This window comes from Plecotus auritus, assembly GCF_963455305.1.
Source record: "Plecotus auritus genome assembly, chromosome: 2".
Lineage (NCBI taxonomy): Eukaryota > Metazoa > Chordata > Mammalia > Chiroptera > Vespertilionidae > Plecotus > Plecotus auritus.
In genome coordinates, this window is record NC_137771.1 from 184,641,704 (window position 1) to 184,661,308 (window position 19,605).

Consider the following 19,605-nt stretch of genomic DNA (forward strand, 5'->3'; position numbering starts at 1 on the left):
AATAATGTTACAGATGAATATATATTTACATAGACAGATGTTCATTATAATGAAAAAGCAAGTTACAAATTACATGATCCCATTTGGGGGTAGGTATATGCACACAAGCACACACATGTGTGTGCGCGCACACATACACACACTCAGAAAAAATATTAGAAGGCTATATACAGAAATGCTAGGGACTATTCCTGCATGGGAGAATTTGGTATTTAATATCTTCAACCTTTTGCTCATCTATGTTTTCTAAATTTTCTATTATGAACACATATCAATAATGGAATCAGAAAAATATTATTTAAAGAATCAATTTATAATTGAGAGAACCATATTTTTTGTTTCCATTCTTCTCATCTCCACACAATAAAATTCATATTTATGTCAATCACCTTTGAAAACACTAGGTATAAAAATCACATGATAAATAAGGCTTTGGGCATAATAAAAGTTTTTATAAATAGGAAACCAAATTGTTCAAAAACAAGGGAAAATAACTAATATGGTAAATAAAGATGTAAGGCCCACAAAGACCAAATTGTGGTTCTGCTATTAAAGTATCCCCCAGGAATCCTTCTACAATATCCTGTGGATTTCGTAATGAAATACAGTGCCATCAGGAACTCCATTTGAGATGAAAAACTTAAGATCCAAAGAACACTAACAATGACAGAAAAATGTTAATAGTTTTTAAATTAAAAAAACAAAACAAAATGTTCTGCTAGTAGTGTCGAATTCAAAAGCAAAGAAAGATTAATGAAACAGTTATTTAGTCTCAGATAGGAAAAAAAATGAGAAAATACGTAAGACTAACCTCTTCCATACAAATGAAACTAGTTAAGTTCTTGTCTCAACCAAGAAAATAATTTGATTAAGGGCTAAAAAAATTTTATCAGATATGTTAGAGAAATTTACAATGGAAAAAAAAAAGAATTTGTCAGTGAGAGTTACGAAAAATTACTGAGAATGCCCAAGAATCTCTTTCCTGAACATCTTCTAGAATACCTATTACTCAGATATGAATTAGGATAAAAAAAAAAATCACCCTACCACTCACCACCAACAAAAGGCAGACAATATCACAACCCAAGTTCCCTTCCAACTTTGTATTCTTTTTGTCTAGGTCTACAGAGAGTCAACAGATATGACAGCTCATAAATTCATAAAGAAAATAAATTTGCAACAAGCAACAAAATAAAGCTGAGTCAAGTAACTTTTAATTATAAAAATACTACTTTTCAAGTTCTTCCATTTTTCCCCCAAGAAAATAAAGTTCACTCTGTAAACTATGATTAAAAGACACTATAAAACCCAAAAGGATACTTAATATTTAAAGTAAAGAAAGTAAATACTTGGAAAATTTACCAAATATTAAAGCCAATCCATGAGATGTACCCACTGCTATCAGACTGGACACTGCCTGAGAACAAAAGAGAAGATTATATTTTAAGATAGTAGAGCAAGGATCTTGAAATAAGCAGAGTTGAATTTGTTGGTCTTCCTTCCTCTAGGCAACAAATGACATACCAACTATTACAAATAAGGAGAATTTCATCTAAGAGGCAAAACAGGAAATGTAACTCAGGACATTTTATTTCTGGGACTCCCTCTAAATTTACTCTAAGGGTAATAATACCCAACTAGTATATGTTCAACATTATAGAGAAAAACATGACATTTAACTTCCTCTAAAGCAAAAATTCAGAGGTCCAGACAAAGTAAGAGGCACTAATGCCTGCTATGAGGTGTGGAGAAGGGATTAGAAAGCTCTTCTTTTGTTTATTCCTAGGATCCAAAAGGCACCAGAAATGTTCAAAATTCAGCCGACTTCCTCACCAATTAACTAATAAAAGAGCTACAGGAGGCAGTTGGAACTAGTCAGGAAAAGAGGGCACTAGCATGCTTTCAATATGCCCCAGTTCTCTATAACCACTTCACAGATTTACTTGGTTGGCCTGGCAAGAGTGTTCAGAGCTGTTAAATGTGATTTTACCAAATACTGTTTTCCACTCCCTATAACCAAAGGGAAGCCAAGTCACAGAAGGAGCAAATTTACTTGGGCAGGGTAGAACCACATACAAATAAACCTGGAAAACGCTTATCGTTATTCCATTGTGTGCTTGTCAAACAAAAGCCTGAAGAGTAATAACAGAACAGTCAAAAGGGATACATTTTAAATCTGGTTACTGGCAATAAGTGACTGATAAATTTATCATCACAATAATTTATGTAATAACTTTAAACAGTAGAAAAATAAATCTAAGAAAACCCAATCAAATAGAAAGCTTATCTTTAAACAGTTTATTTAAAGTATACTTACAATTGCTGTAGGCAACCCGGCATCTACTTTGTCCTAAATGAAATTTAGAAAGAAAAAATACTTGAAAAGATATTCTCATTATAAAACAAAAAAAATGGTATAAGGCCTTTTCTTTACATAAACTTTGATCCAAATCAATTCAGACAGGAAACAGCCGCAAAGAGAAACTACAAAAGTTGTATATACCAACAAAATATCAAGAGCAAGAGAGTAAATAATTTTATTTTACTTACTATAACAGATGCTTCAGGAACGGTACTGATTACAAATGAAAATGTAAAGGAAAAGAGAAAGGAAAGAGGTTCCAGTCTCAATAATGTGAATAAAGTGTAAGTACTATGGGTCAAAATAGTAGGAGTACATAAAGACTTTAGAAAAAGAAAACATACACTAAAGATATTCTTCCTCTAAGTTGGAGTTTTCTATCCAGCAGATTATGCAATACCCCGTAAATAAAACCTGAGCAAGTTATATTCAGTCAGTTCTCAAGCATAAGAAAATCAGAAATAAAGTGCTGGTTCCAGCTCCTTACCAGTAACTATACAATCCTGGGAAAGTCACCTAACCCTTCCGGATATTAGTCACTTCATCTGTTCAAGAAATAGCACATACTGCCCTATCCATGTCAGTGAGTTGTCCTGAGAATCAAACTAATATAAAGTATAATATAAAGCATCAGATAAAGGGTATCAATTTGATGCTTCTATAGCTTTAAATACTAGTAATGGATTACAATGATTAGCATTGAAACAGCAAAGAGCTTTCACATACATATATTACACTATTGGAGTCTTAAACCTGGAGAAATAGATAAAACAGGTAGTATTATTCTGATTTTCCAAATTAAGAAAGTAGAAGTTCCAAACAGTTTGATTGACTGCCCAAGATTATTCAGCAAGTGGTAGAACCATGTCTCAAACTCAGGGTTTCTAGGTTCCAGCCAGGCTCTTTATATTCTGCATTTCTTTTCTATCAATGTGGTCAATTGGTTATCATAATCTCTCAGAAGGAAGAATCTATTTTATCTGACTTAATAGAGCTTCCCAGGAACTAACTTAAGACACTTGCTCCAGTGCATAGGAATATGTATGAGGAGAAGCAATTACCAAGGTTGCTATATACAATGTCCTGGACAGCAGGATATACCCAACTTTGTATGGATATGTGTGTGTAAAGCTAGCCTGGCATAATGCTCAACAATGAAGAAGCATGCAATAAATATTTGCTAAATGATTGATCTGTGTCCCAGACAGAGAAAAAGAATGAGATATCAGATGAAGAACATAAATGATACTCAAAATGGAACCTGAATAATGAAATTAGAAGTCAGCTGACTTTAAAAACTAAAAACCACAGATGTGGAAAGCATTTTAGAGATTACAGAATTTTAGTACTGGTGTTGAACATTTTAGGGTAGTGGTTTTAAAAAGTCAGATGCATCAGAATCACCTGGGATACCTGTAAAAATGCAGATTCCTATGCTACAATGCTAGAGATTCCAAGTCAGTAGGTCTGGGGTGATGCCAGGAATCTGCATTTTAATAATCATTCCAGGATGTTCTTACACATTACACACATTTTGCAAAAACACTGTGCTAAGGCATTTCTTTTATTGTAGGTGATCATTAAAAGAATAAATATCCTTTAAATTTAAATTTGAATTAATTTTAAATATAGTCACATGTCATATTACTTTGAAGAGGTTCCCAAAATTAAACAATGAAGTTTCTAACTTTAAAAGTTTCATCTCTCCCAAGTGTTCTCCAGGCGTGGATTACAAAGCTCTGATGATCAAGGCCCCAGGCAGCCCTAATAACATCACTAACCACATGGCTAAAGGCATTACTGAACAACTATTCAGGAGAGATATCAAAAAATATAACTAGCTTTACATGTTAATAAACCAACCATCACAGAAAAGCATACAATTTAAATTGAGCTGGTAATCCAGAATTAGGAAGGCAGAGTATGAAGACTGTCACAGGAAAAGCAGTTTTCATTTTAACATACCAAAGGAGCTCAGCCATAGCAATGAAATAAGAATAGAATGCAAACACTCTGGGATTTATTAGAATTTTTTCCTCCTTTTCAAGAAAGAGGAGAAACCCTTTTAAATAACAGATTTATCTAATCATTGTTCAGTGTCTAAGTTTTAGTTCAGTCTCCATTATTCAAAATATTTTTAAAACTACACAGGTGGGTCAAATGACTGTTCTGGTTCATCTTGATTTTGAAAGGAATGAATTTCATCACCTACATAAGGATTAAATTCAGAAAACGTCATGGAAATGTAATCCTCAACAGGTGGTTCCCATTCTAGAAAATATGAGTTACTCTCCACCTAGAAGAGGAAGGACAAATGCCCAGGTTTCCTCCATTGCTTGACTATCTCTCTATTTAAATTGACTTCATGATATATGAGCTGGGTCAGGGTATACGAACTGCCCACCGAAAATACTTTTTTTTTTCTTCTTCTTCTTTTTTTTTTTTTTTTGGTATCTGCAATAAGAGCTTTCTTTAATAACCTGAAAATTACAATGCAGTTATGGTGTCATAATGCTACTTCTGTATCAATCTCTTACTCTCCTGAAAAATCAAAGCTTTGTCCACATCGAATATACAAAGTGCCAATTAAACTTCATGAAAAGAACATAAAAACACATCAAAGCTCCTGAGGTATGAATCTGTCATCATCATCATCATTATCATTATTACTAGAGGCCCGGTGCACGAAATTCGTGCACTGGAGGGGGTTGTCCCTCAGCCCAGCCTGCACGCTCTCCAAGCTGGGATCCCTCTCACAATCCAGGACTGCTGGCTCCTAACCACTTGCCTGCCTGATTGCCCCTAACACACTTCTGCCTGCCAGCCCGATCGCCCCCAACTGCCCTCCCCTGCCAGCCTGATCTCCCCCAACTGCCATCCCCTGCAGGCCTGGTTGCCCCCAAATGCCCTCCCCTGCAGGCCTGGTCCCCCCCAACTGCCCTCCCCTGCCGGCAACCTTGTGACAATGTGGGGGCAGCCATCTTGTGGCAGCCATCTTGTGATGACATAGGGGCAGCCATCTAGTAAGGGCATGAGGGTCAATTTGCATATTACCTCTTTATTATATAGGATTATACACAGGATCTAAATATTGAATTAGCACACTAAAATTGAAAGACTACATAAAACTATAGGCTTTGGGAGGAAGGGGTGCCAAAGAAAAATTTGATAACACATACCAGAATCAGTGTCTATTGTCTTGATGAACTGTTAAATATTTTTGCATTAACCCAGTGCTCTAAATCATTTTCAAAAAAGACCACAGATATTCTCTTCCAGCCATTTTCCACTGGACACATTCACCAATACCACCTCCATTTCACAACAAAGAAAAACTCGACTTGGAGCCCCAAACCCCAATTTTAAGTAATTGCTCTGCTCTCTCCTAACCCAATGATGTAAGACAAGTTAATATCACCTCTCTGAACCTGACTTCTCACTTGAAAATAGGACATGGCTTTCCCTACTTTCAAAGTTCTAAGAGTAAATAAAATAAGGTACATGAAAAGACAATGTGAATAATTTTTTTAAAAAAGAATCACTCAGTTGTAAAAGATTCTGAACAATCATTTCTCCATATGAAAAGACTAAAAGAACAAGTACTCTAACTCACCAAATACACAAGATGGCAACTAAACTGAAAAGGAATTTAAAGAAAAGGCAGATAGTGTTTCTTTTAGGCTTGCTGCCATATTTCATTAGGCACACCCGAGACTCTGAGCAGACCTTTATTTCATGGCTGCACTAATTTCTATGTCAAGATGTGTAGCCATGTCTTACGAGTCAACAATAATCACACAAAACCATGAAAGCCAGATTTTATTTTTCTTAAGCCTCGAGCCAAGAGAAGTGCTGTGCTTTGTTTTATGCTCATTCCTACTTCATTATGCCATTGCAGGTTATAGAGCTGGGGGGAGAGAACAAAATACTTACAGCTGCAGACACTATCTGGGCAGAAATTCCCTTCAAAAGTGAATGTCGCATAACTGATCCATGGAGTGAAAAAGAATCAGGTAACCTCTTCTTCCTAAAAAGAAAAAAAAAGTTAAAGAACAAAAAACAAAACTGAAAAGGCAGGGTCTCAAAGCTTTGAAAGACACACACACACACACATTAAAAACAAGAAAAGTGGCGAGGCATAAAGACTCTAATAGTCCCACATTAAGATGTTGTTTGTATTAAACCCACATTGAACCCTAGAGAAGTCAAGCAGGAAAATGAAGAAAGCCACAACCCTTTTTTCACTGATTTAAACACTTCCATGCCCACCTTAATATAGTAAGAGGTTCTACTACTACCAGAAGGTTGCCTATAGAGCACTCCTCCTGCCCTGCATGTCTTCATCACCTCTACCTGCCTTCTACTCTTGCCCACCTTTCTTGCCCTCCTCCTTTCTATTACCACCCTCTCATTCTTCAGCCAACCACCTTAAATTCCCCATTCACTATTCATTCTCTGCTGCTCCTACTAACAGCTCCTTTCATTTACTCTACTCATCATCATCATACAAAAAATTAATTTTTAAAACTTTTACCAAACATTGAGCACCTACTCTGTGTGACCAAAAGTATGCTCTGGAGATGCAAAAATAATCAAGTCTAGATTCCTACTCTCAAGGACCTCATAGCCTAGCTAGAGGGACTAATAAGTAGTTCACCATTAAATGTAAGGACAACCCTGGCTGGTCTGGCTCAGTTGGCTGAGGGACACCATGCACTGAGAGGTCGCCAGTTCAATTCCTGGTCAGAGCACATGCCCAGTTTATGGGCTCAATCCCCAGTAGGGAGAGTGCCGTAGGCAGCCAACCAATGATTTACTCTCACATCTAAGTTTCTTTCTCTTCCTCTCCCTTCCTCTCTCTCTAAAAATCAATAAAAACATATTTTTTAAAAATTCAAGGATAATGTTAGAGAAGAAAAATAAATAAAACACTATAGAAATGAAATAAATCAGAATTTAATCCTGTTTATTAAGGGAATATCAGGGACAGCTATAGAAAAGAGATGTCTAATCTGGCCTTGATGGATACCTAGGAATCTGTCAGGCTACAAAATAGCACAAGCAGAAATATAAAGTGAGTGGGGAAGGGAAGCGAGGAGGGGAAATGTGAGTACACAAAATACATGAAAGAGGATGGGGGTGGGATGCTTAGAGAATGGGTCAAAATGATAAGCAGGGTCCAGACTGATGCCATGCAAAGGAGTTGTGACATTATCATATAGGCAAAAAGAAGATGCCATATCTTTTAATTAGGTAGTGACCATATCATCAAAAACATTTAAATTATGGTGGTTTCATAGAAATTTTAGGATTGTTTATTCTATGTCTGTGAAAAATACCACTGGGTTTGTTTGTTTTTTAAATTCTCACCTGATAGTATGTTTTTATTGATTTGAGAGAAAGAGAGCGAGACAGAGAGATGTGAGAGCTCTGCCTGTTGTGGCTCAGTTGGCTAAGTATCATCCTATGCCCCAGAAGGCTGCTGGTTCAATTCACGGTCAGGGCCCATGCACAGTAGGAGGCATATAGGAGGCAGCCAATCAATGTTTCTCTAAACATCGATGTTTCTCTCTCTCTAAAATCAATAAAAACATATTTAAAAAACAAATAAATTAATAAAACATTGATGTGAGAGAGAAACATAAATCGGTTGTCTCCAATAGGTGCCCTGACCAGGAATCAAACTCGACCTTTTGGTGCGAGGGTGGATGCTCCAATTGACTGAGCCACTTGGCCAGGGCATCATTGGGATTTTGATAGGGACTGTATTAAATCTTCAGATGGCTTTGGGTATTATGAACATTTAACAATATTAATCTATTAACATGGGATCTTTCCATTCATTTGTGTCTTCCTCAGTTTCTTTCATCAGTGTACAGTTCTTTCACCTTCTTGGTTAAACTTATTCCTGAGTACTTTATTGTTTTTTTGATGCTATTGTAAATGGAATTGTTTTATTACTTTTTCTGACATTTTGTTGTTGGCATATAGAAATGTAAATGACCCAAATTAGCCAAAGCAACCTTAGGAAAGAACAACAAAGCTAGACATTACACTTCCTGATTTCAAACTATATAACAAAGCTATAGTAATCAAACAGTATGGTACTGGCATAAAAACTGGCATGTATTCCAATGGGACAGGATTGAGAGCCCAGAAATAAATATGGGCAACTAAAATTTGATAAAAGAGCCAGGAACACTCAATGGGGAAAGAATCCTTTCTCCAATAAATAGTGTTGAGGAAACTAGATAATCATATGCAGAAGAATAAAACTATACCCCTATCTTACACCTCTCATAAAAAATAAATGGATTAAAGACTTAAACATAAGACCTGAAACCATGAAAGTCCTAGAAGAAAACATATGGAAAAATCGCAACATTGGTCTTGGCAAAAGCATTTTGGATATGACACCAAAAGCACAAGCAACAAGAGCAAATATAAATAAATGGGGTTACATCAAACTAAATAGTTTCTGCACAGCAAAAGAAATAATCAACAAAATTAAAAGGCAACCTACTGAAGAGGAGAACATATCTGAAAATCATCTATCTGATAAGGGGTTAATATCCAAAATATATAAGGAACTCTTACAACTCAATATTAAAAAAATAAACAATACAAGTAAAATTATGGGCAGAGGATGTGAATAAACATTTTTTTTAAAAAAGACATACAAATGGCCAACAGGTACAGTACATAAAAAGATGCTCAACATCACTAATCATCAGGAAATACAAATCAAAACCACAATGAGATATCACCTCATACCAGTACCTATTAGGATGCTATTATAAAAAAGACAAGAGATAATTGTTGGTGAGGACCTAGGAAAAAGGGAATCCTATTGGTGGGAATGAAAACGATATGGCCGTTATGGAAGACAGTATGAATATTCCTCAAAAAATTAAAAATAGAACTACCATATGATCCAGCAATCCCACCAAAGGAAATGAAGTCAGTATATCTGCACTCCCATGTTCACTGCAGCATTTTTCACAATAGTCAATATAAGGAAACAACCCAATAGTCCATCTACAGAAAAATGGATAAAAAAGATGTGGAGGGTGTGTGTGTGTGTGTGTACAATATGGAATATTATTTAGCGATGAGAAAGAAAGAAATGCTGCTATTTGTGCCAAAATGGATGGACCCTGAGGGCATTATGCTACGTGAAATAAGTCAGACAGAGAAAGACAAATACTGTATGATCTCATATGTGGAATCTAAAAAAGCCAAACTAATAGAAACAGAGAGTAGAATAGTAGTTTCCAGGGGCTGGGGCTTGGGGGAAATGCAGAGATGTTGGCCAAAGAGTACAGACTTCCAGTTACAAGGTGAATAAGTTCTGGGGAGTCTAATGTACAGCATAATTACTATAGCTAACAATACTGTATATACTTGAAAGTTGCTAAGAGAGCAGATCTTAAGTGCTATCACCACAAAAAAGAAATAGCAATTATGTGAGGTGATGCAGGTGTTAACTAACCCTACTGTGGTAATAATTTCACAACATATGTATATCAAAAAATCACACTGTATACCTTTAATCTATACAGTATTACACCTCAATAAAGCTGAAAAAGTTTTAAGTTATCTATTTATAGCAAACAGTGATGAACAGGTTAATATACCCAGCAATGGCCCCTATTCCACACAAGCTGACAACCTAAAGAAGACAGCACTGATACAGGTGAAATTTAAGAAGAGAAGAAAAATACAGACAACTTTATCAACATTAAATGTACACATGAATTCAATAAAGTATTTACATTATGCTTCCTCCATTTCTCTTTCCTTTTCATGTGCTCTCCAAGAATTTAGAAGGTGAAAAGCAGCCAAAATGAACTTATTTAGGGTTAAAAGTCCTTTTAACAAATCTTTAATCATCTTTGTGGCTCTCCTCTGAACCCATTCCAAGGCAATGAAGGAATGTTGGAGCTGACCTTAGAGAGTGGGAAGAAGGGGGTGAGGCATGCAGGGAACAGAAAGATGGTGAGTAAACCAAGCTCCATGTTTCTACACAGTGCCAGGTTTGATTTGTGCTCCCTTCAGGGGCTCTACTGCTTTGGGGAGTCCCTGCCTGTTATTACAGCTTCCTACTAGAGGTGCAAAAGACGGTGGTAATAGTACCCATCTTTTTATCCTCTCTCTTCAACAGTGCCAAAATCTTTAGGGCTTAATAAGCATATTACTTCCACCCAAGTGGGGCTTCTACTTCCTATGCAGGGCTTCAGCAGACCATATTGCACTATAAAGAAATATTTAAATTTTAAATGATCAAATATTTCAATTATTTGCAATTGTGATTTAAATGAATACGTACTTACCTTTTTAAGTTGGTCCTGTCACCACTATCTGAGCTTGCCACAGATGAAGTATCATAGGAGTGAGAATCAATAGTATCAATGTTTAACAATGTAGGATCCTCAAGAACAAAGGACTCATCTTCATCATCAGTCTAAATTGGAAGAATATGGATCAATAAATTCAAAATTCCAAAAAATCTGTAAGTCAGATAGGCATTAATAGGTTTCTCTAAAACATTTGCATGCTTATTTTTGCTTTATACCTCTTTTCCATGCATTGTTATTGACCAGAGAGGTATAGTACAGAATTAAATTTCAACTCTAGGTAGACATCTTTCTACAAAAAGTTCACTCCAAAAATGTCTTTCCTGTAGCAAGAAGAAGGAGCAATTATGCAGATTATTGTTAGCTGCAGAATATTTCTTAAAATTCAAATTTGTATAGATGTGCTTCTAGTTAACTGTCAATGGCTAATTAGAAGAAAACAAATACCACCTGACTATAAACAGTGCACAGTGAGAAATATGACAGGCAGACACAAGAAAGGCATTCTGGGTTGGAAAGAGCATGTGCAAACACAGTGATATCATAACATGGATTCTGTCCATGGAAAAAGAAGTAGTTCAAAATGCCTGGAGTATATGAGGAGGAGTTGGAGGTGATGCTAGAAATAAAGATAAACTATAACACAAATCGTAAAAAGCCTTATATTCCATTGAGCTAGGTGATAGCAGAGTCCATGTCTTTCTAGTCCACTACTGTATCCCTAGTGCCTAGTACAATACCTGACACATAATCAGTACTCATTCGTTTAATGAATTAGTGTACTATAGAGTAGGCAGTGGGAAGGCAACTGAGATTTTTAAGTGGACACACATCATAGGAATCATGTTTTAAAAAGATAAATGGGGCAGTGTGAAGATGGATGAGGGTAGAAGGGGAAGACTGAGGCAGGGAGACTATTAAGAACCAGTAAGAAGGCTACTGCAACATCAAGGAAAGAGAGGGAGTCCAGCCTAGGAATGCAACAGAAGAGATCAAGAAAAAGAATGACAGAGATATTACTGAGATAAAATCCTAAGTCCATGGTTACCATTTATATGGGGGGAGGGAGTTTAAGGCAGAAGTCAAAGAAGATTCCAAGGATTCCAGCTTGAGCAACTAGGCAAAAGGTGATACTACTGAGATAAGAAAGCAGAATAGCAGATAAAGCAGAATGAGGAGTTCAGCTTTGAACAAGTGGATTCTGAGCAATTGACATTACAGAAAAATGTTCTGATCATACCTTCTCTTTCAGCTGGACTGCCTTCTGCCTTACCTTTTCCATTACTGTTCTTAAGAGAGCAGTCCATACTCATTATCTCTACTTTCTCCACTCATTACCAACTACTGACAACTACCTTTGCTGAAATTAGCCAAATCCACTGGCCTATTTTCAGTTAGTATGTTCTCATCCTCTATGTATCATTTAACACTACTGACCATTCCCTACTTCTTGAAATTTTCTCTTCCCTTAGTTTCTAGTACATCTCTTTGCTGGTAATCCTCCAAGTATGTGGTCTCTTCTAGCAGTCATGTTCTCTATTTTCTCCTCAATCTAACCTTTAAATGATACTGTTCCCCAGGATATTCCTTAGTACTCTTCCTGCTTCACTGACTATAGGAACAAGCTAATCCATACCTATAGCTTCAAGTACAATGTCATGCTAATGGCTTCAAAATCTGTATCGTCAGTGTCAACATTTCTCTTGAGGTTTAGGCTCATATTTCCAACTGCTTTTCAGATATCTCCACACACAAGTCTGCTAAGAACAGGGTTAAGGTTAGCAAGGAAATATTGTGCTATTTGAGAGCTATACAAGAATGGAACAACTGCTAGGAAAAGGAAAAGGAAAGAATTCAGAAATCAAAACTATAGCGCAAAGGCCTTAAACAGGAAAGTCAATCAGAACTTATTTGATTTTCTTAAACACATGGGGACATAATTAAAGAAAATAAATCAACTAAGTTAAGCCAGGGTTGAGAACTTACAGGAAAAAGTTCAACAGAAAAGCGGACAAAAGATATAAAAAGGCAATTCACAAAACAGATATCCAAATGGCCAAATATGTGTCAAGGTACCCAGTTTCATCAGGGGAATTTCAGATTTAAAACTATGATGTAATACCACTACACACTTATATGAAGGAATGGCTAAGTGAAAAAGAGAGAAAAATTCAAAAGTTGGTAAGGATAGGGTAACCAGAACTCCCATATATTGTGCTAAAGTATACATTATTACAACCACTTTGAATAACTCATGGCAGTATCTACCAAGGCTGAACATACCCATATGTGATGACTCAGCAATTCTACACGTAGGTTTATATCCCATAGAAATGTGTGTGTTTTTATGTATGTATATATAGAGCTAAAGACATGAATGAGAATATTCACAGCAGCACTTTTCATAGTAGCCAGGAAATAAAAAGTACACAAATGCTCATTAACAGTAACATGAATAAATAATGGTATATACGGAAAAATGCTATATGGTAATAGGAATGAACAATTATATGCAAAAATAAAATTGAGTCTAAAGACATAATATTGAGAAAAGTAAGTCAGACACTCAAAAACACATACTGTATAATTCCATGTATATGAAGTTCAAAGCAGGCAAGCTAATCAATGGTGGTAGAAGTTAGGATGGTTTGGGCACTATAGGGGCACAAAAGGAGCTTCTGCGGTATTAGTAATGTTTTACTTCTTCATCTGTATTCTGGTTGAATAGGGCGTTCAGTTTGTGAAAATTCACCAAGCTGTACACTTATGATTTGTGCACTTTTTCTGTATGTATGTTATACTTCAATAAAAAGTTCAAAAGAACTTTCTGACAGCACAATGCAACAGTAGGATTGAAGTGAAGCCAGGACTACTCTCAGAGAATGGGATACTAAGAAGGATCAAGAGATGTGGTCTTGATGAGGTCAAAGACCAGGTTTAATGGAAGGGAATGGCAGGGGAGGTTGTTATAGTTAGAGAATGGAATTTCAAAATTAAAAACCTCAGAGATAGCACAGTTTCAAAAGATGACAAGGCCTAGCAACATTATTTCATACCCTAAATTCTGAAATTTAGGATGTCTCAGTAATCTCTACCTTTCCAACCTATAAATATCTTGGATGTCTATTTCTTCCCAGCCTCTCTCCAGGTTGATTTTGATGAACATTTAAACCTACATATCCTAGAGCAAGTGCTTATTTAAACTTTCTACTTCTGCTCTTTTCATTTTTTCCTTCTTAAAAGTCATTTCCTTTAACACGTTTTCCCCCCTAAGTCTTCATAATGTTCTACAACTTAAATTACTTTTACTTTCACTTATCTGCCTGCCTAGCTCCCTTGAGGTGTGGAGGCTGATCAATTTCTTTTTTCTTTTTTACTTTTTAATGAATTTATAGAGTGACATTAGTTAAGAAAATTATATAGGTTTCAGGTATACAATTCTATAATACATCATCTGTATATTGTATTGTGTGTTCACCACCCCAAATCAAGTCATCTTCCATCAACACTTATCTGCCGCCCCTTTACCTTCTTCCCTGAGACCCTGCCCCACCCAATTTGCAGCCCCACCCAAGTTGTTTGTAGTGGCTTTTCCAAATGAATGGCCTGTGCTAGCTCGGGCTTCAGACTTTCCTAAAATCTCTCAAAAAAGCAGCAGCTGGCCTCAGCATGCCCCATACCTCTTGCTAAGTGGTCCCAGGCCCTGCACTAGCAGCACCCTGCCTTGGTGCACAGGTTGGAATGGGCACTTCCAGGCCCAACACAAGTAGTGCCATCTATAGATCACTCTGTAGCTTGTGCCAGTTGGCCCCAGGCAAAGCACAGGCAATGGTTGACTTTGTACCTCCCAGGAGCCCCTGAGCCGGTGCGTGCTGTGGTCAGCTTCAGACTATGGCAGATTACAACCCCACCATATCCAGGAGCAACACACTCAAGGGGTGGACTGGGTGAGCATCAAAGCCCCACTGAAGCAAGTCCTGCTCCATGGACTTGCTTGGACTTGCACAGCAGCTATTTCACGGTAGTCGCAGGTGATCCTCACAGCCAATTGGTCTGGGGATCAATCCCTCCTAGTGATGCCAACAGCAATCAAGGCTCAATTACAACAGGATAGTACACACAGCCATAGACAGGCAAACCTACAGTGTCCAGCGCAGGTGACTGGGGAAGCTGAGCCACTGGGAACTAAAGGATACCTACTACACAAGGCCACTCTACCAATTCCAGGTGACAAAGCAGATCTACCTCATACATAGAAACAAACACAAGGAAGCAGCCAAAATGTGAAGACAAAGAAATAGGTCGAAAATGAAAGAACAGAAAAAAATCTCCAAAAAAATAACTAAATTAAATAGAAGCAAGGAAACTACCAGAGACAGAGTTCAAAATAATGGTTATAAGGATGCTCAAGGAACTTAATAAGGACTTCAAGAAACTTAGTGAGAACATCAACGACATCAAAAAGGACCAGTTAGAAATGAAGGATACACTAACTCAGTGGTAGACAAACTGCTCTGTTGACTAATAAGTTTGTCGACCACTGCACTAACTGAATTAAAAAAATAATTTACAGGGATTTGACAGTAGAGTAGAGAATTAAAGAATCAAATCATCGACTTGGAATATGAGGAAGCAAAAAACACCCAATCAGAAGAGCAAAAAGAAAAAAGAATCAAGAAATATGAAGACAGTATAAGGAACCTCTGGGACAACTTCAAGCAAACCAACATTCACATGATGGAGGTGCCAGAAGGAGAAGAGAGGGAGCAACAAATTGAAAACCTACTTGAAAAAATGACAGAAAACTTCCCTTACCTGGTGAAAAAAATAGACATACAAGTCCAGGAAGCACAGAGAGTTCCAAGCAAGATGAACCCAAAGAGGCCCACACCAAAACACATCATAATTAAAATGCCAAAGGTTAAAGACAAAGAGAGAATCTTAAAAGCAGCAAGAGAAAAACAGTTAGTTACCTACAAGGAAGTACCCATACGAGTGTCAGCTAATTTCTCAATGTTGTAGGCCAGAAGACAGTGATAAGAAATAAAGTGATGAAACACAAGGACTTACAACCAAGATTACTCTACCCAGCAACGCTATCATTTAGAATTTAAGGTTAGATAAAGAGTTTCAGAAACAAGAAAAAGCTAAAGGACCTCATCTCCACCAAACCAGTATTACCTGAAATGCTAAAGGGTCTTCTTTAAGAATAAGGTAAAAAATATGAATAATAAAATGGCAATAAATACATTATCTATCAACAATTGAATCTAAAAATCAAAATAAATGAACAAGGAGTCTAATGAACAAAATAAACTGGTGAATAAAATTGAACCAGAGACCTGGAAACATGGAACAGACTGACAAATCTCAGAGGGAAGTGTATGTGTGTGTGTGGCGGGGCGGGGGGGGGGGGGGGGGGCGCGCGGGGGGGGAAGAGATTCACCAAAGAACTTATATGCATACATGCATTTCCCATGGACATAAACAATAAATAGGGTGGTGAAAGCCTGGGACAGGATGGGATTTGGGTAGAGTGGTGCAATGGGGGTGGGGTAGAGGGAACATCTGTAATGCTCTCAACAATAGTTTTTTTAAAAGTAACAGCAATATCAACTAATATAAAAAAAGAAATAAAAGTCATGTGAGAAAAACGAAAGATACAATTCACACAGAAAGTAGTTTGCATCCTATAATAAAGTGTTGGCTATTACCCTAAAAGTAGTATATGGAAAGAAGTAATAAAGACCAAGGCCCAACTCACTCAAAGCTATGGGATCAGTGGGGATTTCTGCTGGGAAAACTTTGCATCATTATCTTTTAGAAAACACAACCAAGGATCTGAAATAGATTTATACATTAAAAAATAGAAGCTAAAACCTTCAAGGGAAGTCTTAAGCAAGTTTGTAAAAGATCAAGAAGACCGAGTTGAAGAATTATCAGCAGATGCAGGGTATACTTCACAAACATGTACTTCCACCAAGTTCCTTTACAAAGCCTTTTATCACTAATTCAGAAAAGAATAACATTATTTCAAAAGTCTGAGAAACTTTTTAATAGAGATAGTACTCATAAGATAAACTATGGAGGTTGTTTTTTCTTTATATAGAAGGATGATGAAGCACATTGCAAGGCTGCAGATGCTCTTTAGTATCAGAGGATGAGCTATTTGAATATCACTGGTAGAGATAACGTTATCAAAACATAATACAAATCTCAAAAGTGATATGAGTTTAGTACTTCAACTCACTTAATAAAACATTTTTTTAAATCTACCAAGTAGGAGGCATTGTACTGGGCACAGAGATGACCAAGACATGGCTTCTGCCCTTAAAAAGCTCACAATCTAGATCAGCAATGTCCAATAGAACTTTCTGCAAAGACAGAAATAGTTTGCATCTCTGCTGTTCACTATAGTAGCCACTAACTACATGTGGAGTACTGAGCACTTGACATGTGTCTTGTACAAATGAGGAATTGAATTTTTAATTCTTGTTTAACTGTAATTAATGTAAATTTAAAATGCCACATGTGGCTAGTGGTTCCCACATTGGACAGTGCAGATATTGATATATACACTATAACTAATCTAGAAGTATTATAATCAATACCATAAAACAATCACTAATATATACTTACCTCATTTAGTATGCTTTCCAATGTTGGAGGAGTATCAACTTGAGGAATATCAAACTCCTTGTCATCAATCTAAATAGAGAAAAGGAATTAATGCTCACACAATGATGCTTTCCCTCTTACAATCATGTGTTTTAATTAATTTCAAACCATTATCAATTAAGAGACATACCACCAAACTAATCACACAGAGAGCCAACTCAATAAAAATCCATGGTAATAAGGATCAGGTCAAAAGACTACAGAACTGTTTCCTTTCCCATCCACCTATCAGTGATTATAAAGACAAATATGCACTGACTACACCATCCTGACAGCCCTTTCCAGAAAGCTTCTGTTGAAGGAAATTGGCATCTGCTTTCTTAGACATGACAAAACAGCATGTTTTATGATAATCCCTAATTTTCTAAGTTTAGACATAAGTCATATAAGCTATATATACAAAGGTCTGACATTGCATTTGTTAGTCATTTCATAAATGATGGTGAGATTAATTAGGTCAAACAATTTGTCATTAAATATTCTCATGGGGAAGGGGGAATCACTATGTAAGAATTCTAAACCTACCACTAGCTCTATGATCTTAAGTCATTTAATATAGTGGCACTTCAGTTTCTTCTTTTATAAAATGGATTGCCACAGTATTGTAAAGCTCAAATGAGAACATGTAATAAAGTATTTCATAAACTAAAATGAACTATACAAATGAAGAGTGACAGTATCTCATAAAACTGTACACACTCTTATTAATCCATGCAAAAATGATAGATTTAAAGTCTTTGAGTTATAAAGTACAGTCTAATCAACATTTCTGTTAAATTCATCACTTAACAAAAGTTTAATTTTACCAGATCATTTTTGAACTCCAGTTCCTTGTCCAGATCTATGTAGGAGAATTTTGAAAGTGAAGCTTCTAGATTGAAAGATTTATTCAGTTCTTCTTCAGTAGTCTTGGCACAGAGGCTCTGTTCCACATTTTCATGGTCTGGTTCATTTTCCATATTTACTTTTAAGAACTGTATTCAGTCAATCCAAGCAAGTTATTGTTTGTTTTGTTTTTTGGCCTTAAATCATGATGACCTGAATGATGACCTCTTTTCAAAAAAGAAAATAATATGTTGTTTAGATTTCCTCAACTGGACATTCTGAAGACTTACTTGGTCAGACTTTTGGGGAAACTTAATCATCTGATTATAGGCAAAGGGAAATCAAAACTAGGGTATGAGGTATGATATGGAGCTGGGTTTCTATGGGAGCATAAAGGAAGAACATCTATCTCGGGAGTCTAGGAAGGAACCCACCACCCTAAGTCATAAGTCTGGTGATAGAGACAGACTTGGGATAAACGCAGTCACCAGACCTGGTAGTAATTAGATTTATGTGCCTAAGAGCATAAGGGCAAACTGGTGCCAAAAGCTACAATTAACCCTTTCCTCACATTCTTAAACCTCAGAGTAGATCTCCAAGTCCTCTGCCAGGGATCCTCAAACTACGGCCCGCGGGCCACATGCGGCCTGCCAAGGACATTTATCCGGCCCGCCGGGTGCCGCTGCCTGTCCTGCTTAGCAGCCGACTTGTCCCGGGCCCGCAGTGCGCATAGGAATTTGTTCATTTTTTTTTTTTTAACTATCCGGCCCTCCAACGGTCTGAGGGACAGTGAACTGGCCCCTGTTTAAAAAGTTTGAGGACCCCTGGTAGATCAATGTTTTCACTGGCATCTATACGGACCACAGATCCCTCAGGGAGCCTTGGGTAAACACAAAGAGCCCAAAATGAATAGCTGGTCACTTAATATGACACTAGTAAATCTAAGGGTTAAGATCTATCAGGGTAGGCAACAATGATGCTGAAATAAAATAATTCCACAACCAACTAGAGATTTCTAGAAAGAAAGCCAGTCATACAGAAACATGCACATTTTCAGGGAAAACTGAAATACTTTAAAAAAGAAAGTGCACTTTTTTTTTGTAGATTTCACAGTGCTAAATAATACAATGTTATATCAAAAAGAAACAGATGGCCAGGCTGGCATGGCTTAGTGGTTGAGCGTCAACCTATGAACCAAGAGGTCACGGTTTGATTCCCGGTCAGGGCACGTGCCTGAGTTGCGGGTTTAATCCCCAGTAGGAGGCATGCAGGAGGCAGCCAATCAATTATTCTCACTCATCACTGATGTTTCTATCTCTCTCTCCCTCTCCCTTCTCCTCTGAAATCAATAAAAATATATTTTTTAAAAAAGAAACAGGTAAT

At 36.9% G+C, this 19,605-nt stretch overlaps 1 protein-coding gene across 8 annotated transcripts in view; it reads right to left on the bottom strand.

Annotated features, from left to right (window-relative positions):
* VPS8 (VPS8 subunit of CORVET complex) overlaps positions 1-19,605 on the bottom strand; it is a 261,243-nt gene that overhangs the window by 218,246 nt on the left and 23,392 nt on the right. For 5 of the 8 annotated variants that reach the window (XM_080656453.1, XM_080656454.1, XM_080656450.1 and 2 more), the window contains exons 2-7: positions 18,204-18,449; positions 17,359-17,427; positions 10,696-10,826; positions 6,296-6,389; positions 2,318-2,350; positions 1,363-1,417 (exon numbers count right to left, since the gene is read on the bottom strand). In XM_080656453.1, coding sequence (XP_080512579.1) covers positions 1,363-1,417; positions 2,318-2,350; positions 6,296-6,389; positions 10,696-10,826; positions 17,359-17,427; positions 18,204-18,356 — 535 coding nt within the window. In that variant the 5' untranslated portion in view covers positions 18,357-18,449. Of the gene's footprint in view, positions 1-1,349; positions 1,418-2,317; positions 2,351-6,295; positions 6,390-10,695; positions 10,827-17,358; positions 17,428-18,203; positions 18,450-19,605 lie in introns of all 8 variants that reach the window. The other 3 variants (XM_080656455.1, XM_080656457.1, XM_080656456.1) reach the window with 1 other exon arrangement.